At 42.7% G+C, this 23,253-nt stretch overlaps 1 protein-coding gene across 10 annotated transcripts in view; it reads left to right on the plus strand.

Moving 5' to 3' along the window:
* arvcfb (ARVCF delta catenin family member b) overlaps nt 1-23,253 on the plus strand; it is a 551,538-nt gene that overhangs the window by 485,147 nt on the left and 43,138 nt on the right. For all 10 annotated transcript variants that reach the window (XR_009516569.1, XM_059994656.1, XM_059994661.1 and 7 more), the window contains 2 exons: nt 14,808-14,935; nt 18,945-19,095. Coding sequence is in view for 9 of the 10 variants with exons in the window: in XM_059994656.1 (XP_059850639.1) it covers nt 14,808-14,935; nt 18,945-19,095 (279 nt within the window). In the remaining variant the exon portion in view is untranslated. The remainder of the gene's footprint in view (nt 1-14,807; nt 14,936-18,944; nt 19,096-23,253) is intronic.

Here is a 23,253-nt window from a genome sequence, read left to right on the forward strand (position 1 = left end):
TACACACAGCGCTGAAATAACGACACACAGTTGGTAAGTCGTTTCGAGACTAGTTTATTCAAACTTTGCGGCGCTGGCATTTAATCCCTAGCACCCGCCCTCTCCAGGCAGAAATGATGTCAGAGGTGCATTACCAAAGTCTCTCCCCGTGCGCTGGCTATTTGTGAGCCGGTTCGCCTGCACAGAAAGCGGGTCGCTACATAACTACCCCCCAGAACCGGCGATACACCCCCCAATGTCCACAGTCTGGATCTGCCTCTGCGCTGCGGTGCCTGAACCTCGACTGGCTGCGCCAAGACCACATGGTCTGGTTTGAGTCGGTCCACCATGAAAACCTCCAATCTCTCCCCAATGTCCACGTACGTGGACCTATTGTTGTTGATCACCTTGAACGGCCCCTTGTACGGCCGCTAGAAACTAGAACACATCATAAACCTGAATTAGTGTACAAATCTTGGCAATTAAACCTTGCTTCGGCACCATCCACCGACAATATTGAGGGAGAGAGAGAGGTCACTCAAATGCAAGGACCTTCTTTTGGGAGCAGAGAGGGAGAGACTGCCATTCACAGACAGTTTCTCCAGCAGCAGAGATCTAGAGGCTGGTAGCACTAAATGATACTGCTATATCCAGTGTTGTCACAACATGACCATTCTTGATAGCTTAGGAATGTAGAAAAATATATTGCATCAATTTCCACCAAATGTTCAGTTCCAATTTTAGCAAATGTTAATATCAGAATACCATCAGTTGAATTGGATAAATTGTATGGCTGTTGAGCTTGTTCAGGGCTTTTTGCCACAATAGTGCATGATTTTAAGTCTGTACATACAACATTTGTCACTGGAAAGGCATAAAGTACCACTTGATTTGTGGCTACTCTGCAAGATTGAATTTTAAAAAAAACTTTATTTGGTCCCTGCTGGTTCATCGTAATTCAGAATAATATTGAAGTGAAGATTGTCTGGGCATACACCGTCTGTGTTTTGTACATTAGTATAACAGCAAATCATTTCTAAAGCCTAAAATTTTTCTATTTGATAAATAGTTGAGATAATTGACAGTTATATAATGAAGCTTGCTGAAAGGAAATGTGAAGATTTGTTCTTCTCTGGGGTAGTTTTTTTGTTTTCAACACTTAATGCTGAGAATAAAAGTTGAGCCTTTTTAACAGAAAAATCACTACAGGAATTAATTTAAATTGCACTCTCCCAGAGCAATGATGCTGTAAATTCCCCATTATATACTCTTCATTTATAACAAATATTTTTGCTTTATTGCATTTGAATCTATTTTTTGTAAATTTGGCATCTGAGGATGAGATTAAATGTTCTGGCAATTCAAACAGATATAAAAGCTCTGTAATCAGGGGAATTCTCCTTGATATCATGAGCCAGTATTTATCATTAAAATATCACCAACTAAATCACTGCTCATCTCCTTGCTGAGGCCAAGTTGAACCAAACTCTACTCATTTGGCTGTGCCATACATTGAATATCCAGACTGTCCAGAAAAAGTACGACAGAAATGCGGGTATATTTATTCCTTAGCATCTCAAGTTTTGTACGTTGATTGATCCTAGAGATTGTTTAATTGAAGGGCGTGGAGACCTTTCTCAGATAACAGATCAGTTAGTCAGCCTGAAAAGTATGAAGATGTTGAGGGAAGTAGTGTGAATGTAGCAATGGGCATCACTGGATTACTTGTAACAGCTGACTGCCAATGCCTGCAGATCATGAATGGTGGTAGTCCAAGGATGGGTCCTTGGAGGATTCATGAATGGTAGTAGTCCTAGGGTTGGTCCAGAGAGGAGAGAGATCTAGTCTCAATGTATCCAATTATCTACTTTCCCAATGAAAAACGGCCATCTGTTTCTGTCTCCTATCTCCCAATGTCTGGTTGCTTTTGCTATATTTATAACTTCATAGAAAGAAGAGTTATTAAGAATCAATTTTTCTGCTGCTTTTGTAGTGATGTAGCATTAGATATCATAATCATGCAACATGGATCGGCTGGTTGTCAACACAACAGTCTCACTCTTATTCCTTCATTGATTACAGTGATCCTGCATGCCCATAAATTTTCAGCACACCAGCACTAGGGGTAATGGGCGTCACAGTAGCCTGGCAGATAGAATGACACTATTACAGCTTGGGGAGCTCAATCCCAGCGCACTCTGTAAGGAGTTTGTCTGTCCTCCCCATGGAATGAGCTGGTTTCCTTCACATTCCAAAGATGTATCGGTTAATAAGTTAATTGGTCATTGTAAATTGTCCTGTGATTAGGCTGGGGTTAAATCAGCGACTGTTTGAGGCACGGTTCAAAGGGCCTGTTCCACTCTGTATCTCTAAATAAGTAAATAATTTTGCAATAGTCAGTTAACCTGCCAGCCAGTATGGCGTTTGTGACGTGGGAAGAGAGCATAATTCCCAGGGAAACTCCTAAAGACTCAAACTCCAAACAGGCAAAGGATCAGCATCTAAACTCAGGCACATGGTGATGTGAGGCTGTGCCATTGCCCCCTCTGTTGTATAGAGTCGTAGTGCACTACAGCACACTTTGGCCCATCTAGTCCATGCCAAACTGTTATTCTGCCTGTTATTAAGGAGCATTCATCATCAAAGACACCCACTATCCAGGTCATGCTGTCTTCTCATTAATACCATCGGGAATTAGCACAGGAGCTTTAGGTTCCACACCAACAGTTATTACCCCTCAACCATCAGGTTCCTGAACCAGTGTGGGTAGCTTCACTCATCTCAACTCAACTGATTCCACAACTTAGATTCATTTTCAAAGGCTATACAACTCATATTCTCATTATTTATTTAATATTTTTGTATTTATGTCTTTATTTGTGTATAGTTTTTCATAAATTCCATTGTACTTCTTTGCTTACTTCGTGCCCGTTACACAGCTGGCATTTAGGGCAACAATGAAGTTCCTCTATCTGTCCTTGGCCATCTTCTCTGTTTGTCACAGGCATGGTTCAGGGTCCTCAGTTACACAGATATAGAAGGATTCTTCACTGCTGTTTTCGTAACAGTTTTCTTTTACCAATCAGAGTTGTTAGCCCTGAACCCTCGAACTTGGGAGACCGGTAAACTATTCTTAGTCTGTCCTCTACTACTTCGACCTGTTTGGCATGGTTGACCCTACCAAGAGCCAAAGCATAAAGCCCTGACTCCAGCCAGCACTGGCTCATTGAGGCACACAAGCCTCCAAACCTTATGACAAAAGTGTGGATTGGAGGATTGTATTTCTTTATTTTCCTGTAAATGCCCACAAGAAGTGAATCTGGAGGTAGTATATGGTGACTTTGACTTTTCCTGCGACCACATGGATCTTTCCTAGATGCTTTGGTTTTCTCTCACATCCCAAAAATATGCAAGATGTTGGGCTTACTCGCTATTATAAAAGATCCCTAGCTGGGTGGTTGAACACATGGTGTTGTGGAAAGGGTGATTATAGGTTGGTGGGAATGTGAGGGGAGAGTAACATAGTGTATAAATGTGGAGGTGGGTGCTTAGTCTTGAAAATCAGAAGTATCTAGTTCTCCGCTGTTGCAGTCTGACTCAAACCTGCTCCATTGATTCTATGCATTACCTTATATAGATGTTAGTTCTGAAGAACACACAATTCTTTAAATACCTCAGCTGCCATTCCATATGGGTGATTCTCTGGTTTCTCTTGAAACATCTTGTGTGCAATTGTTAGATTCTGTGGCTTGTTCTTATGTGGTATGGGAACAATCTAATTTTCACATGTGAGAACTGTACATTCAAATTGAATTACAATTTAACTGGTCAATGTAGAAAGAATATTGTTTACAAATCTTACAAAGATAAAATGTTTACTTTTACTTAGCACAATGCTTTGCTGCACAGTGCGGCCTAGGTTCAATTCCTCCGCTGCCTGCAAGGAGTTTGTACATTCTCCCCATGACCACATGGTTTTCCTCTGGGTGCTCCGGTTTTCTCCCACAGTCCAAAGATGTACCGGTTGGTAGGTTAATTGGTCATTGTAAATTGTCTCATGATTAGGCCAGGGTTAAGTCAGGGGATTGCTGTGCAGTGTGGCTTGAAGGGCAAGAACGGCCTATTCCATGCCCTATCTCAATAAATAAATAAAAAGTTATCAACCAAGCAAATATTGTAGTAACACACACAAAATGCTGGTGGAATGCAGCAGGTCAGGCAGCACCTATAGAGAGAAGCATTACGTTTCGAGCTGAGACCCTTCGTTAGTCCTGACGAAGAGTCTCGGCCCGAAAAGTCAACAGCGCTTCTCCCTATAGATGCTGCCTGACCTGCTGCATTCCATCAGTATTTTGTGTGTGTTGATTGAATTTCCAGCATCTGCAGATTTCTTCGTGTTTGCCAAGCAAAGGTATGTAGTCTTTCGAACAATCCTATTGCCAGCTGATGATCTCATGAATAGATGTTTTTGAGATGTAAATGAGTGAGGACTTCTGCTTTCCTAGCGAAGTTTTCTGGATACAATTCAATAATGAAATGCTAGAATCATTGAGGGAAGACTGAATGGATGGATATTTTTACAACAAACTATTCTTTTCTGATGAGGCATTTCATGTGTTCCTGGTATTCTACTTTTGCATGATGATTAAAATGTGATTTTCCAGGCCAGGGACACCTCCCCATTTGCCATTTTGTTCCCTGTGGTTAACCTGCAGTAAATGACTCTAAGTTCTTGTTGCTGTTCGATAAATATGACTTCAACTGTCTTCTAAGACTTTTCAGCAAAACACTGGAGTACCTGTGCTTTATGCTGCAATAAATGAGCTTAACCTTTGTAAAATGAGTTAGAAACATAGAAAACCTACAACACAATACAGGCCCTTTGGCCCACAAAGCTGTGCCGAACATGTCCTTACCTTTGAAATTACCTAGGGTTACCCATAGCCCTCCATTTTTCTGAGCTCCATGTACCTATCCAGGAGTCTCTTAAAAGTCCATATTGTATCTGCCTCCACTACCGTTGCCGGCAACCCATTTCACGCACTCAGCACTCTCTGCGTAAAATAAACTTACCCCTGACCTCTCCTCTGCACCTACTTCCAAGCACCTTAAAACTGTGCCCTCTTGTGCTAGCCATTTCAGCCCTGGGAAAAGGCCTCTGACATGATCAATGCCTCTCAGCATCTTATACACCTCTATCAGGTCACCTCTCATCCTCCATCGCTCCAAGGAAAAAAGGCCGAGTTCACTCAACCAATTCTCATAAGGCATGCTCCCCAATCCAGGATTAACATCCTTGTAAATCTCCTATGCACCCTTTCTGTGGTTTCCACATCCTTCTTATAGTGATGTGACCAGAACTGAGCACAGTACTCAGTGGGGTCTGACCAGGGTCCTATATAGCTGTAACATTACCTCTTGGCTCCTGACAATCCCACGATTGATGAAGGCCAATACACTGTATGCTCTCTTATCCACAGAGTCAACTTGCATAGAAGCTTTGAGTGTCCTATGGACTCGGACTTCAAGATCCCTCTGATCCTCCACACTGTCCAAAGTCTTACCATTAATACTATATTCTGCCATCATATTTGATCTACCAAAATGAACCACTTCACACTTGCCTGGGTTGAACTCCATCTGCCACTTCTCAGCCCAGTTTTGCATCCTATCAATGTCCCCCTGTAACCTCTGACAGCCCTCCACACTATCCATAACACCTCCAACCGTTGTGTCATCAGCAAATTTACTAACCCATCCCTCCACTTCCTCATCCGGGTTATTTATAAAAAATCACAAAGAGTAGGGATCACAGAACAGATCCCTGAGGCACACCACTGGTCACTGACCTTCATGCAGAATATGACCAGTCTACAACCACTCTTTGCCTTCTGTGGGCAAGCCAGTTCTGGATCCACAAAGCAATGTCCCCTTGGATCCCATGCCTCTCTACTTTCTCAATAAGCCTTGTATGGGGTACCTTAACAAATGCCTTGCTAAAATTCATGTACACTATATCTACTGCTCTATCTTTATCAATGTGTTTAGTCACATCCTCAAAAAATTCATTCAGGAGCTATTAAGACATATAGTTCAATGGTTCCATTTAATATCAGGGCATGTATACACTCTACAACCTGAAATTCTTGCTCTTCACAGACATCCACAAAGCCAAAGAAAACCTCCAAAGAATGAATGACAGAAAACGTTAGAAACCCAAAGCCCACCTCCCCCTCCCACACGCAAGCAGCAGCAGAAACAACGCATCTATCCTCCTCTTACATGTTCCAGCAGAAAGCACCTTCGCCCCCCCCCATTACCCACCATCCAAGTAATAACAAACCCCCAATGAGACCATGATCTAGAGTCCATCAAGAACAACTGCTCATCCCAGCAGTTCAACATCCCACATGCTCTCTCTCTCTCTCTCTCCCCCTCTCCCTCTCTCTCAGAGAGGTCTCACTCCTTCCACAGAGAGAGGGAGACCAACAGCTCGCTGTTTCAATGTTGCAATCTGCGGAGTTATGGGTAAATTACCTCAACGTAGAGTTGACTTTGTAGTTCAGGTTTAGTTGTCATTCAAATATACACTTGAATATAGACAAATGAAACAGCCTTCCTCTGGGTCCAAGGTGCAACACACACAGTCACACACAGATCAAGGCACGTATAATGAAGAGTATACAGTCACAAAAAATAACAATATATCCCAAGTCCCTGAGTGTCGGCTTGTAGATTGATGGCATGGGATGATTGTTCTGGATCCACATTCACACGCTCAATTGTTTATCTTAATATTTTCCATTTTGTTTAAATGTCGATGAGTAGGTGATACTGTATTCATAAAGTTAGTGTTAATTTTGCTCCTGAAATGCTATATTCGTGCATATTTTAATTTAATTAAGGAAGTGGGCAATTATAAACAATACAGAAATTATTGAAATCTATTTGTCTATTGTGTGCATGACTGAACCGTTGGAGGGAGAGAAAAACAACATATTCAGTGGCAATAATCCAAAAGAATTTGTTCATAATTGTAATAGAACCTGAAGTATTCGGTAAGCTGTGTTCCTTAACCTTCAGTATCAACTTTTATGGATTGTTCAATGGTTCAGCAAGGTATAAGTTAATATTTAAGGCTGAGGAATCAGCTTATTGAACACTTCATAATTCATGATCATTCTGGCTTCACAAGTCGAAACTGGTGTCATTGTTGTAAAGTTCTTGGCAGTCAGAGAGCAAAGGTTATCATTAATAATTTTTCAAGCTGGTCTCTTTCCTGAAATCCTTTCTTAAAGCTCCTGAGACAATGAATTTCTCTGAAGAAACATTTATCACTTGGGTGCCAACCAAGTACTTCATTGACTATTTCTTTTTGGAGGTGGTAGGGGAGAACTTAATTTCCATTTTCCATTTCAAGAAAAGCTCTTCATCCATCTTGTACAACAAGCCCCTCTGAGTTTCACTGCAAAATTTAAGTTTGGGACACAATGTTATCTGTATGTATGTTGTGTTTGACACTGCAGTGTGTCTATAGGCAAGAGAAGTGTACCTAGTGTTCTGTGCCACTTGAAACCAATTAAAATCAATGTGATGGTTGGATTAAAATCACATAGCTGCCACATTTGTAAAATGTGTGTAGACCCAATCAGTTTGCACAGGTGCACCACAAGGCAGTGTGCTTAGCCCCTTGCTCTACTTGCTTTACACTCATGACTGTGTAGTGAAGTATATCTCCAAAATCATATTCAAGTTTGCTTTTGACGCCACTGTTGTGGGCCAAATCAAAGATGGTGATGGATCAGCATTTAGGAGGGAGTTTGAAAATTTGGCTCATTGGTGCCACAACAACAACCTCACACAATGTCAGCTAGACCAAGGAACTGATTCTACACTTGAGAGAAAAACCAGAGATCCATGAGTCAGTCCTCTTTGGAGAATCAGAGGTGGAGAGGATTCCTGGGTGTTACTATTTCAGATGACCTGTCCTGGTCCCAGCACATCAGTACAATTGTGAAGAAAGCACGACAGTGCCTTTACTTCCTTAGGAATTGTGGAAATTGGACATGACATCTAGAACTGACAAACTTCCATAGATGTGTAGTAGAGAGAGTACTGACTGGCTGCATCACAGCCTGGTATGGAAACACCAATGCCTTTGAACAGCAAATACTACAAAAGCTCGTGGATTCAACCCAGTATATCGCAAGTAAGGCCCTCCCAATCATTGAGCACATCTACATGAAACGCTGTCATAGCTTTCATCATCAGAGATCCTCACCACCCAGGCCATGCACTTTTCTCGCTGCTGCCACCAGGAAGAAGGTACGGGAGCCTCAGGACTCACACCACCAGGTTCAAGAACAGTTAGTACAGTTGGCCCTCCTTATCCGTGGATTCCGCATGCGCAGATTCAACCAACCACGGATCGGGAAAACCTGGAAGTTCTCTCTCCAGCACTCGTTGTTTGAGCATGTACAGACTATTTTTTTCTTGTCTATATTCCCTAAACAATACAGTACAACAACTATTTACATAGCATTTACATTGTATTAGGTATTATAAGTAATCTAGAAATGAGTCAAAAGTACAGGCAGTCCCCGAGTTTTGAATGAGTTCCATTCCTGAGTCCATCTTTAAGTTGGATTTTAAGCCGGAACAGGTACATTATTTAGCGTCAGTTAGTCAAACATTTTTCTTAGTATATAGTACATATTTTACCTTTCTATGCATATAAGGCACTTAAGAAACATGCATATTTCAATAATGAAACCATTGCATTGCTTAGTAATAATTGTAGCTTTCATCGGGACAGGGCCTTTCACATTAGCCATTAAAATGGTTCTGATCGTTGACCAACTGTAGCCTAATGCTTTTCCAATTACCAATGGCGTTTCACCTCTTTCGGATTGCTTTATTACTTCCACCTTATTTTCAATCATGATCATGATTATTTTCGTGAACAGAAACACTGCAGATTCAGAGCTGCGACGCCAGGTCCTAATGTCCACTGCACGAAGACAGGTTAAATAAGGGACTTGAGCATCCACGTATTTTGGTATCTGCGGGGGGGTCTCAGAACCAATCCTCCACGGATAAAGAGGGCCACTGTACCCCTCAACCATCAGGCTCTTGAACAAAAGGAGATAACTACACTCACTTGCCCATCCATTGAGGTGTTCCCATAACCAATGATCTCAGTTTAAGGACACTTTATCTCAGTATCTCATGTTCTTATTATTTGCTGCTATTTATTCATATTTACATTTACACAGTTTATTATCTTTTGCATTCTAGTTGATCTTTCATTGATCCTGTTATAGTTACTATTCTATAGATTTGCTGAGTATGCCCGCAGGAAAATGAATCTCGGGGGGGGGGGGGGTTGTATGTAGTGACATATATGTGCTTTGAAAATGAAATTTACTTTGTCCTTTGGACTTTAAAACATTTGCTGGCATCTCATGCATTGACTCCTTTAACAGGAGTCGCGCTGTGGAATGATGGATTGAATCTAGATTTTACTAATCCTTTGCTCACCCTCAAGAGTTGGATATAGATGCTTCCTGCAAATATCTTTGGTTCCCCCCCCCCCCACAAAGAAAGTTAATTGATTGGTACTATTCTATAAATGTCCCTTGAATGCATCCAGAATCATTAGCCAACCAAACGGATCGATTTATTTAATCTTCTGGGCTCATTTTGTAAGGATACAATAGGATCATAGGCTTCTTTCTGTGCTATACAATTCTATCAGCCATTGTGTCTATGTCAGCTCTCCAAGGGCTGTCCTTGGCCTTTTACCACGTTCTTTGTCTGCGTAGCTTTTAACTTCTTCAAATATTTATCCATTTCCTTTTTAAACAAAAACTTATTTTTGCTTTTCCTACTGATGTTGAGCGCATCCATGCATGAATAATCTGCTTTTGTATAAAATATACGACTTTGGCAACGTCTTTATTGTTTTGGCACTAATATTTAAACTTTAATTCATTCAAAAAGTCTCTCTCTCCCCCCACCCCCCACCCAGTTTGCTTTGTAATTTTAAATAGATGTTATATTTCGATAAGCACTTTGAATGAAAACAAATTATTCATATGCACCATATCTTCTGCACAATACTCATTATGATTTATTTAAATTAGCCCAATTTCAAAATATTCTACTGATGTTTGAATCCTGAAAGAAACCCACACGATCATGGGGAGAGCATGCAAACTCCTTACAGGCAGTGACAGGAATTGAACCCGGGTCACTGGTACTGCAGAACACTAGTTTTCTTATGTCGGGTATGTGTAGATTTTTCACATTTTTCCCTGTACCTTACAACTATAGTTATATAATTCATCTGTTTCTCTAAATACACGAGTTTAACTTGGCAAGTTTCCTCATCTGTTTACATCTGGAAGAAAAGATCTCACTTATTGCATCCCCTGGTCTGAAGGTCATCTGTTCACCATTACTTGCAGCTTTTCTTGTGAATTTTGCCAACCATTATATGTCTTCTACAAATCATGCTGGCAATCTTGAAATGGGCCTATTCTTTTGGTTGTCAATTTAAACCCATCTTATGGACCGTTGATGCATATCTACACAGCTGTATCTTTAGGGTTTAATTTACCTGTGAGAATAATTGTTAAATCAACAGCCCTCAGTAATGCAATCTGGGATCATTGGGTGTTTCAGGTCTTTAATTATTAGACACCCTTACCCGGGTGACCCAGCCAGGGTTGATCAGGCCCAGCTTGTGTTTATCCCATGGACCAAGATAATGAGAGGCATGGAACTTTGAGGGTTTTGGTATCTTAGACCTCGTTACTTGGTTCTAAATTGACCATTTGGGGAGTAGGTTGTTCTGAGGCCTAGTTATGAGGCTTTATCTTAAAGGAAGGTTCATATTCCCTACTTTAAATTTATACTGGTCTTTATTTTGCGTCTGTATGCCTGGGATTGCATGGGTTAAATTAACAGGGTTTGCTGGAGATTTAATTTCACGCCACCCTGTCACTGAGTTTAGTGGTGACTTGTTTTCTGTGGGCCCATCTTAGGTTTAACTTACTGATTCTCTCTCGCCTTGTTGGTATCTTGGCTTTTTTATTGGCATTTCGTGGACCAGGAGAATGAAGATCGTGTCACCGTGAGGTTAGGTTAAAATTATTCGGGCAGTGGGAAAATCATCCCTCTTGTGCTTCTTGATCTCATCGCTCAAGATTCTGTGTCATGCAACTCCTCTACATTGGCAAGACCCGACACAGATTGGGGGACTGCTTCGTCGAGCACCTCCCCTCTGTCCGTCACAATAGACAGGACCTCCCGGTTGCCACCCACTTCAACTCTGCCTCTCATTCCCATCTATATAGGTCCATACATGGCCTCCTCTACTTCCATGATGAGCCAAACTCAGGTTGGAGGAGCAACACCTCATCTGCTGTCTGGGTAGCCTCCAGCCTGGTGGTATGAACATTGAATTCTCCAATTTCCAGTAATTCCCTCCCCCTCCCCCTTCCCCTATCCTAGGTCCCTCTCTGCCTCTCTCCCCTTTCAACTTTCTGCTCCTTTATCTCTACAGTTCTTTCATGCTTATCCCCTCCCCCCTTTATCCTTCCTCTGATTGGTTCCCCACCTGGTGCCTCTAGCCCTTCCCCCTCCCCTATCTCTATTACTGGGCTTCGGCCCTCTCTTCCCCCCCATTCCTGATGAAGGGTCTTGGCCCGAAACGTTGGCTACTCTTTTCTCACGGATGCTGCCTGACCTGCTGAGTTCTTCCAGCATCGTGTACATATTCTTTGATCTGGCCCACGCCTTCATTGACCATGTCCAAGTCTTTATTGGATCTTCCTCCTCCTTACACGTCTAAGGGTTTTTGAGGGTGTGGCCAGGGTTAATCAGGGTGTGCTTAAGTTTAGTGGGGGGCGTGTGTTGCCTTGGACATTAGGGTTAGGTTTGAGGGTAAAGTTGAGAGATGTATATATGTGGAGCTGGAAGAGATAGGGCTGTGGAGTTTAAGTTGAATGAAGTTCTCCTCACTGGTTCAGGAGCCTTATGAATTGGGGTAATTACTGTTCCTGAACCTGGTGGTGTGGGTCATTGATGATGGGCGCTGCTTTCCTATGACAGTGCTTCATGTAGACATGCTCAATGGTTGGGAGGGCTTTATCTGTGATGGACTGGGCCAATTCCACTGCTTTCTGTAGGATTTTCCTTTCAAAGGGCATTGGTGTTTCCATAGCAGGCTGTGATGCAACCAGTCAGTATATTCTCCACTATACATCCATAGAAGTTTTTCGGTTTTAAATGTCATGGCGAATCTTTGCAACTGCTAAGGAAGTAGAGACATTGCTGTGTTTTTTTTGTAATTGCATTTAGCGCTGGGCCCAGGACAGGTCTTCTGAAATGGTAACACTGAGGAATTTGAAGTTAGTGACCCTCTCCACCTCTGATCCCCAATGAGGACTGGCTCAAGGACCTCAGGTTTCCTCTTCCTGAAGTCACTAATCAGGTTCTTGGTCTTGTTGATATTGAGTGAGATGTTGTTGTGGCACCGCTCAGCCAGATTCTCAGTCTCCCTCCTCTATGCTGATTTGTCACCATCCTTGATTCAGCAATTCCGGCATCCTCTGTGAGAAAGTTGTACGTTCTTCCCGTGAGTGCTCCGGTACCCTACCACTATCCAAAGACATTCCAGTTTAAAAGTTAATTTAAACTTGTTGGACCCCGTTCTACACTGTATCTCTAATTAAAAATCTGTAGATACCTGTTTACTTTTAATTTCCTCTGCCTTTGATCAACTAATCTAGGTTGATGCCTCTGTTCAATCTTGAGGAAGTTCTTAATTGTGGTGGGTGCTGTCTTTCATTGGGATGTACAAGCACTGAGGGGAATGTAAACAAACTCCAGCCGTTGTTGTGAAGCCCAGAGCTATTAACTTGAGTGTCCCTATCCATATTTATTCGTCAGTTCCCATTACTGAAGGGCAGGTTATCACATTGCTCTTTGTGGGAGCTTCAGAAAGTACTGCAAAAGGATGCTGTGAAAATGTATTTTCCTACTAGTTGCAGGATTTAGATAAATATTAATTGTTCATACAGTTGCTGTTGCTGTTCCACAGACCTGTATTGAGCCATATTTAGTCCTTTCTATATGAAATGTTGGGTGGTGGGTTGGGATATGGATCTACTAAAGGAGTTTAAGGCGCTCCTTCCCTCCACTATCCTGCAGGTCACCCTTAGGCAAGGTGTCACACCTGCTTAGCCTCCGATCAAGGTCACGTGAAGCCATGGGAGCAGGTGGTGGATGGTCGTTTGAGCAGCTGGTGCAGATCACAAGTCCTGGTTATGTGGCCACTGACACCGGGCAGACAATCTCTGAAAAGTATTGATAATTGCTGGGCCACCTGTCTTGTAAAGAAGTCAATGGCAACCACTTCTGTAGAAAAATTTGCCAAGAACAATCATGGTCAAGACCATGATCACCCACAACATACGACATGGCACATGATGATATGAAGAGTCCTATTATTGTCTCTTCAGTGGCCACATTCCCTATATTTTAACAAACTTCTTTTTGTACTAACAGCTGTAGTCAAAGTAAGTTTATTATCCAAGAACATGTATGTCACCATCTACTACAATGGAATTCATTTTCTTGCAGCCTTTTACAGGAAAATAAATAACTATGACACAATTTTCAAAAAACTATGCATAAACAAAGACTGATGTTTTTGGTGTTGCATGGTTATTATAGTAACTAGTCACATGAGTGGGGGAGTGGTAAAACCAAAGGGAATTAGTTATGTGTTCTTGGTTATTTCTTGGCAGTTTGTGGCTTGGGACTGGCAGAGGTCAAATCTTTGCTGACAGCTTAATATTGCTCAATAATGCTTAATTGTATGTTTGCTAGTTGCTAATAAAGGGTCAAATAAATGAATTCAGCTCTCTGGAAGAATCATTTCATTAGAGCTGAGGATGCATCATGCAAGTATAACAACCCCATGAAGGTTACAGGCTAGCAGCAATTGTTTTGGTTTAGTTTTGTAGCTACACTGATAAATAACCAATGTGCATAAGAAGACAAGTTGTGCAAAAGAAATACATAACTAGATAAATAACTGAAAATAAGATGTATTATTTGTCTTTTCATCCATGTGTTGTCATTGGAGTAAATGTCACTGTGACATTAGCTCCCATATTTATAGCAGGAACTCTGCTCTGCCTCCACTCATGGGCAGGTTAAGACCCATTTGATAATGCCCTTATGCCTTGTTCCTGCATCACATTTAATGCTGCTTGCTCACCAGTTCTATTCACTCTAATTGGCACTTCAGTGTGTTTGTGCTCTTTTTATTTTTACAATGAAGTTGACAGAGTTATGTTTACTTGTCGGTCAAAAGCTGCTTGTAACGATTGGCCTGTTAAAGTACACAACAGCTCGTTCCCATTGGTTCCCTTGTGTGCCATGGCACAGGGGTCCGGTTTCAGGCAACTCGGGTATAAGAATAACGCGTGTGGGAGGCTTGGCCTCTTTCCTTTGGCCCCAGGCATCCATTCTCACACTGAGATCACAAAAAAACCATTGGGAACGTTTGCTGGCAGATACAGGAGCGCCCACAGGCACTCTTAGTTAAGTATCTGCTTGTTGAATATTTAGTTGTAGTTTGTGTAACCTGGGGAACTTTGATGTTTGGTTGAATCTTTTACTGTCTGTAAATAAATGGATTAGTGTGTTTATTCTTGTATCTTACTGATTGAGCCCGTGAACCTGTTTCCATGGAACAGACAGTAAGTTCAGTTCATTGTATCTAGATTAAATGTCACTTTTTCTCTCTCCAGGTTATGAGCTGCTGTACCAGCCTGAAGTGGTGCGACTCTACCTGTCCTTGCTCACAGAAAGCCGAAACTACAACACGTTGGAGGCAGCAGCAGGCGCCCTGCAAAATCTGAGTGCTGGGCAATGGACAGTGAGTGTAATTGTATAATGACACTGAGAAATATCTGTCAACGAATTATCTGGACACAAGCTGTCAACTAACATCTTAGAAACCTACTGATCCCATTTAAACAAGAAAGAGCCAACCTTTCCCCCTCCACCACCATTTCTGCTCCACCTTGCAGAACTGGTCCTCACCGTGAACAAATTTTCCTTCGGCTCCTCCGTCTTTCTCCTAACCTGAAGGACAGCCATGGGCACTCGCGTGGGCCCCAGGTCTTGGTTGCCTATGTAGAACAGTCTACATTTGAAGCCTTCCTCGGTAATACTCCCCAACTCTTCCTCTGCTACATTGGTGCTGCTGAGCTTGTCAATTTTATCAATTTTGCCTCTAACTTCCACCCTGTTCTTAACTTTACTTGGGCCATCTCTGACATTTCTCTTCCCTTTCTTGATCTCTTTCTCCATCTCCGGAGACAAACTGTCAACCGACATCTTTTATAAACCTACATAAAAAAGGACTGTTTACACTTTTCCACAGATGCTACCTGAGTTCCTCCAGCATTTTGTGTGTGTTGCTGAGAATTATCTGTTTCAATTACTATACACAACCCCAATCGCCAATGACCCTTCTCACCAAGCAGAGGTCTCTATAACTTAGAACCATAGAACATTACAGCACAGTACAGGCCCTTCAGCCCTCCATGTTGTGCCAACCCATATAATCCTTAAAAAAAGTACTAAACCCACACTACCCCATATATTTTTCTTTCATCCATATGCCTGTCCAAGAAGCTCTTAAATACCCCTAATGTAGCCTCCACCACCATCCCTGGCAAGTCATTCCAGGCACTCACAACCATCTTACCCCTGATGTCTCCCCTAATCTTCCCTCCCTTAATTTTGTACATATGCCCTCCGGTGTTTGCTGTTGGTGCCTTGGGAAACAGGTACTGACTTTCCACCCTGTCTATGCCTCTCATAATCTTGTAGACCTCTATCAAGTCCCCTCTCATTCTTCTACGCTCCAAAGAGAAAAGTCCCTGCTCTGGTAACCTTGCTTCATATGACTTGTTCTCCAAACCAGGCAATATCCTGGTAAATCACCTCTGCACCCTCTCCGTAGCTTCCACATCCTTCTTATAATGAGGTGACCAGAATTGAACACAATACTCTTAAGTGTGGTCTCACCAGAGATTTGTAGAGTTGCAACATGACCTCACCACTCTTGAACTCAATCCCCCCGTTAATGAAGCCTAGCATCCCATAGGCCTTCTTAACTACCCTATCAACCTGCACAGCAACCTTGAGGGATGCATGGATTTGAACCCCAAGGGCCCTTTGTTCATCCACACTCGTAACTGACCAGTAATCCTGTACTCAGTCTTCTGGTTTGTCCTTCCAAAATGCATCACCTCACACTTATCCAGATTGAACTCCACCTGCCATTTTTGTGCCCAACTCTGCAGCCTGTTTATATCCACTTGTAACCTTCGACAACCTGCAGCTCCATCCACAACTCCTCCAATCTTTGTGTCATCCACAAACTTACTCACCCATCCTTCCACTTTTACATCCAGGTCATTTATAAAAATCACAAATAGCAGGGGTCCCAGGACAAATCCCTGCGGCACTCCACTAGTCACCGACCTCCAGGCAGAATACTTTCCTTCCACAATTACCCTCTGCTTTCTTCCTTTAAGCCAATTTTTTATCCAAACAGCCAAGGTTCCACTTATCCCATGCCTCAAGACTTTCTGGATGAGTCTCTCATGAGGGATCTTGTCAAATGCTTTGCTAAAGTCCATGTAGACCACACCCACTGCCCTACCCTCATCAATTTCTTTTGCTACCTCTTCAAAAAACTCTATCAGGCTCATGAGGCATGATCTTCCCTTCACAAAGCCATGTTGACTATCAATGAGTAGACTGTACTTCTCCAAATGCTCGTAGATCCTATCCCTAAGAATCCTTTCCAGTAGTTTGCAGACCACTGACATAAGACTCATCGGTCTATAGTTCCCAGGTTTCTCCCTGTTACCTTTTTTAAACAAGGGAACGGCATTTGCCATTCTCCAGTCCTCCGGCACTTCCCCTGTAGCCAAAGAGGATTCAAGGATCAGAGCTAATGCTCCAGCAATCTCTTCTCTCAATTCCCACAACAACTTGGGGTGTACATTATCTGGCCCTGGAGATCCAGCACTCCATAATCTCTACATTGTCCAGCACACAGGCCTGCGCTGTTTCAACCTCACCCTGATCAAGATCTTTTTCACTTGTGAATACTGAAACAAAGTATTCATGTAGGACCTCCCCAACCTCCTCCGCCTCCAGGCACATGTTGCCTTCTTCTTCCTTTAGCGGTCCCACTTTGGTTCTCGTCATCCTCCTGTTCTTAACATACGCATAGAACGCCTTGAGGTTCTCCTTAATCCTGTATGCCAAGGCCTTCTCATGCCCCCTTTGAGCTCTCCTAAGTCCTTTCTTTAGCTCCTTCCGGGCTACCCTATATTTCTCATGAGCCCCTCCTACTTCCTGCTTCATATATCTAACATATGCTTCCTTTTTCCTCTTGACAAGTTGCCTCACATGTTTCATCAGCCACAGTTCCCTTTTCCTACCATTTTTTCCTTGCCCTAGTGGGACAAACCTATCCTGAACCCAGCTCAAGTGGTCCCTAAACTTCTCCTACATTACTTCCTTGCTTTCCCCTTTGAACATCTGTTTCCAATTTACTCTTGCTGGTTCCTGCCTCATCCCTTCAAAGTTACCCCTTCCCCAGTTAAGCATTTTACCATTTCATCTGATTTTTTCCCTTTCCATAGCTATGCTGAAGCTAAGGGAGTTGTGGTCACTCTCACCAAAATGCTCCCACACCAAGAGGTCTGTCATCCAACCAGGTTCATTACCCAGAACTAGATCCTCTCGTCGGCCATTCCACATACTGTGTCAGGATCCTTCCTTGAACACGCCTGACAAATTCAGCCGCATCTATCCCCCTTGCACTCAGGAGGTGCCAGTGAATATGAGGGAAGTTGAAATCACCCATAACTACTACCCTGTATTTTGTGCACCATTCTAAAATCTGCCTACTTATCTGCTCCTCGATGTTCCAAGGGCTATTTGGGGGCCTAAAGACTATGGTTCTATGATTCTAAAACATGTAACCCAGAGGAAACCCACATGGTCACGGGGAGAACATACAAACTCCTTACAGCGGAGGGAATTGAACCCAGTTCACTGGTACTGTAAAGCATTGTGCCGACCACTGCGTTATCATGCAGTGGAAATTTTTAGCTTGCCATGTTGGTTATAGAGACACAATTACCTGCAAGTGAGTAGAAAAACATGTTCTTAAATTCTTCAAGAAATAGAAGCAGGTGTCTGTCATTTGGTAGAGTAGGTGCCATGATTATCCACACCTTGCGCATGGCACAGGATGATGCTGATATGTTTTAGAGTCATGGAGAAGTACAGCAAAGAAACAGGCCTTTCAGCCTATCTATGCCAAAACCATTTAAACTGCCTGCTTGCATCAACCTGCACTGGGACCATAGCCCTCTGTACCCCTACCATCCATGTACCTATTCAAACTTCTCTTAAACATTGAAATCAAGCTCTCATATACCACTTGTGCTGGCAGTATATTCCACACCCAACCCTCTGAGTGAAGAGGTTTCCCCTTAAAATTTTCACCTTTCACCCTTAACCTTGTTGATCATGTTTATGGGAAAACATGTTTATGCAAACCGCTAACTAGTAGCTTGATCAATAAAGAAATATTGGGTTACTGGAAGTTTTTTTTCCCCATTTAGATTTGATTGTCTGATTTTGCATTTAAAGACAGAGTTTTTTTGCAAATTCCCTTTGTTGTCTGTCTTGCTCTTTGGTGTGGATGAGGGCCAAATAAACTTAATTAAGTAACCCTCTTCCTGGACTATAGAGCTTCACTAACCTACTGTAAATAGTGGCTTAAATGATACTTGTTTCTCCAGCATGAGGATGATTCAAAGTTGTGGTTACTTTCCTTGTAATTCCAGTGGTCGAATTACATTCGCTCGACTGTGCGTAAAGAGAAAGGCCTCCCGATCCTGGTGGAACTGCTGAGATCAGATTCTGATAAGGTTGTACGAGCAGTGGCAATAGCGTTACGGAATCTCTCAGTGGATGGGCGTAATAAGGATCTCATAGGTATGGTACCAAAGATGAATGTCCTCTGTTTAAAAACGTTTATTCCTTGGACATGCAGTAGGACAACAAGCTATTTTGTCAGCCCATGTTCAACATAAATTTATTATCAAAGTATATTTATATCACCTTGTACAACCGTGAGATTCATTTCATACTCAATAAATCCAATAACTATAAAATAATTAATGAAAGACTGCACCAATAGGGTGGAGAACCAGTGTGCAATAGACGACAAACTGCAAGTACAAAAGAAAAAATAAATAAACAATACGTTTTCAGAACATGAGGTGAAGAGTCCTTGAAAGTGAGTCCATTGGTTTTGGGAACAGTTCAGTGATGGGAAGTGAAGTTATCCCCTTTGGTTCAAACACTTGATTGTTGAGGGGTAATGACTGTTCCTGAGGCTCCTGTACCTTCTTCCTGATGGTATCAGCGAGAAGAAAGTATGACATGGGTGCTGGTGAGGGGCAACCCTGATGATGGATGCTGCTCTCCTGTAACAGTGTTTTATGTAGATATAGTCAATGGTGGGGAGGGCTTTATCTGTGATGGACTGGGCCATATTCACTACTTTTTGTAGGGTTTTCCATTCAGGAGTATTGTCAATACACTCTCCACCACACATCTGTAGAAGTTAGTCAAAGTTATAGATGTTATGCCAAATCTTTGCAAACTCCTAAGAAAGTCGGGGCCCTGCTGTGCTTCCTTCATGATTGCACTTAACGTGCTGGGCCCAGGACAGGTCCTCCGAAATATTAACACAGGAATTTAAAATTGCTGACCCTCTCCACCTCTGATAGCTAGTGAGGACTAGCTCATGGCTCATTTTTTTTCCTTCTGAAGTCAACAATCAGCCCCTTGGTCTTGCTGACATTGAGTAAGAGATTGTTGTGGCAGCACTCAGCCAGATTTTCAAACTCCCTCCTATTGGCTGATCTGTCACCACCTTTGATTCGACCTACAACAGTGGTGTCATCTGCAAACTTGAATGTGGCATTGGAGCTGTGCTTAGCCACAGACATAAGTGTAAAGTAGTAGAATAGAGGACTAAGCACACAGCCTGTGATGCACCTGTGCTGATGGAAATTGTGGAGAAGATGTTGTTCCCAATCAGAACTGACTTGGGGGTTTGTGAATGAGGAAATCGAGGATGTTAGTGTACATGCAATACAAAACTCCACCCACCTTTCCCCAGTCAAATCAATACATATATTCCACTGTTCACCTCTCCCTCTTCAATGTGCAGCAATGCTTTAACCATGGCCTGTGGAACAGTTCCATTTTCCCTGAATGAAGGTGTTTATTACAAGTTAGCTTGCTGGTTTTCTGCATGGTCTGCGGATATGCTCTTGTTCACATCTGGATACATTAATTCTCACATCTTGTCCTTCATTTCGCAATAGAACTGAGACCCAGACTCTTGACCCTTCCCTATTATGTATCCTGTTATCATCCTTTTTTTTTGTGGCATCCGTTAGTCTTGCGAGACCATGCGAGTCTTAGAGTGTTCTCTCCAGGGTGCAGGCCTGGACAAGGTTGTATGGAAGACCAGCAGTTGCCCATGCTGGTAGTCTCCCCTTTCCATTCCACTGATGTTGTCCAAGGGAAGGGCACGGGCCAGTACAGCTTGGCAACAGCATATATCATACAGATCATCCATTATATTGACCATTAAGGTTTAGATCAGGTTCCCAACCTGGAATCCACGGACTCCTTGCTTAATGGCATTGGTCCATGGCATATAAAAAGGTTGCAAACCCCTGGGTTAGATGTTCCCTTACTTTTCCCATTCCAGCTCTGCTTTAATTCCACTTGAATAATGAATCTTGCCTTGCTAGGATTTTTAAGTATTGGATTTGAATGTGTCGTGTATATATTCAAAGATCGTCAGTTCCTTCTTTACTATATTTTGTTTCTCTTTCTAATTAATATTGGGGTGATTGAAGTCCCCTAGAATAATTTTTACTTGTTTTCCTAACATACCTACATATTTTTTACTGTACGCTATTAGAACTGCATCTTTTACTTATTGACATACAGCATGGAATAGGCCCTTCCAACTCTTTGAGCCATGCTGCCCAGCAACCCCTAGATTAATTCTAATCACAGGACAATTTACAATGGCCAATTAACCTGCCAACCAGTATGTCTTTGGACTGTGGGAGGAAACCCATGCAGTTGCAGGGAGAATGTACAAACTCCTCACAGGCTGCAGTGAGAATTAAACTTGGACTGCTGGTACTGTAATGCGTTGTGCTAACCACTACACAACCGTGTAATGGGAATTGAATCTGGGTCACTGGTACTGTAAAGTGTTGTGCTAACCACTACACTACCGTGTGATGGGAATTGAACCCGGGTCACTGGTACTGTAAACCGTTGTGCTAACCACTACACTACCGTGTGATGGGAATTGAACCCGGGTCACTGGTACTGTAAACCGTTGTGCTAACCACTACACTACCGTGTGATGGGAATTGAACCCGGGTCGCTGGTACTGTAAACCGTTGTGCTAACCACTACACTACCGTGTGATGGGAATTGAACCCGGGTCACTGATACTGTAAACCGTTGTGCTAACCACTACACTACCGTGTGATGGGAATTGAACCCGGGTCACTGATACTGTAAACCGTTGTGCTAACCACTACACTACCGTGCGATGGGAATGGAACCCGGGTCACTGGTACAGTAAAGCATTGTGCTAACCACTACACTATCGTGTGATGGGAATTGAACCCGGGTCACTGGTACAGTAAAGCGTTGTGCTAACCACTACACTACCGTGTGATGGGAATTGAACCCGGGTCGCTGGTACTGTAAAGCGTCGTGATAACCACTACACTACTGTGTGATGGGAATTGAACCCGGGTCACTGGTACTGTAAACCGTTGTGCTAACCACTACACTACTGTGTGATGGGAATTGAACCCGGGTCGCTGGTACTGCAAAGCGTTGTGCTAACCACTACACTACCATGTGATGGGAATTGAACCCGGGTCACTGGTACTGTAAAGCGTTGTTCTAACCACTACACTACCGTGTGATGGGAATTGAACCCGGGTCACTGGTACTGTAAAGCGTTGTGCTAACCACTACACTACCGTGAGATGGGAATTGAACCCGGGTCACTGGTACTGTAAACCGTTGTGCTAACCACTACACTACTGTGTGATGGGAATCGAACCCGGGTCGCTGGTACTGTAAAGCGTCGTGATAACCACTACACTACTGTGTGATGGGAATTGAACCCGGGTCACTGGTACTGTAAAGCGTTGTGCTAACCACTACACTACTCTGCTGCCCTTAATGATTAATCCATTAGTATAATTTCTCTCTTTGGATTCTTCCTCTCTCATTACTGTATTCTCTTCACAGTTGATAGAAAAATGGAGGGTTACATGGAGGGAAGGGCTGGATTGATCTTGGAGTAGATTGTAAGATCGGTATAATATCGTGAACTGAAGGGCCTGTACTCTGCTGTAGTGATCTATTTTCTACTGCCTCCAACTTCACATCCCACATAATCTTTCCCAATATGTCTCTGTGGTATGATCCTAGTTTGCCTATCAGCTTACCTCAGCAATCCCTGTGTGTCTGGTTCCCTGAAGTTCACTGGGACCCTATAATATTATTGAGCTGATTGCACTGCTGTAGGGGCAGGTTCGGAGTACAGTTATGATTGATGTATGTATGCAGTATGCAACTCTGAAATTCATCTTCACACAGACAGTCATGAAGCAAAGGGTCATGTAACCAACCTGCCCAGAGAAAAACATCGAATGTCAAACATCCCCTCCCACCCTGCACTAAAAATAACGCGCAAACGGCAGCAAGAACAAATGAGCGAAGACACAGAGTATAAAAACACCAAATCAAAAGGCATATTTTACTGAAGTTTATGCATTTATTGAAATTCAGAGGGCACTTACTTAAATTCTAAGCCCAGTTCTGTTATTAATTGAATTGGGCTGGCCTGTCTCAGTTTTGCCAATTTTGTTTTGATATACTTGAATAGATTGCATTATAGTGGGGAACTGAAGGTCCTGGCAAAGGGGAACTGTCATGATTGTCTCATCCTGTCCAAGTGAAACATCTCTCATCTGATGACAGCATGGTATGAACAATGGCTTTAGAGGTCCTCAGCACATACTGTTT

Source organism: Hypanus sabinus, chromosome 18, assembly GCF_030144855.1.
Source record: "Hypanus sabinus isolate sHypSab1 chromosome 18, sHypSab1.hap1, whole genome shotgun sequence".
NCBI lineage: Eukaryota > Metazoa > Chordata > Chondrichthyes > Myliobatiformes > Dasyatidae > Hypanus > Hypanus sabinus.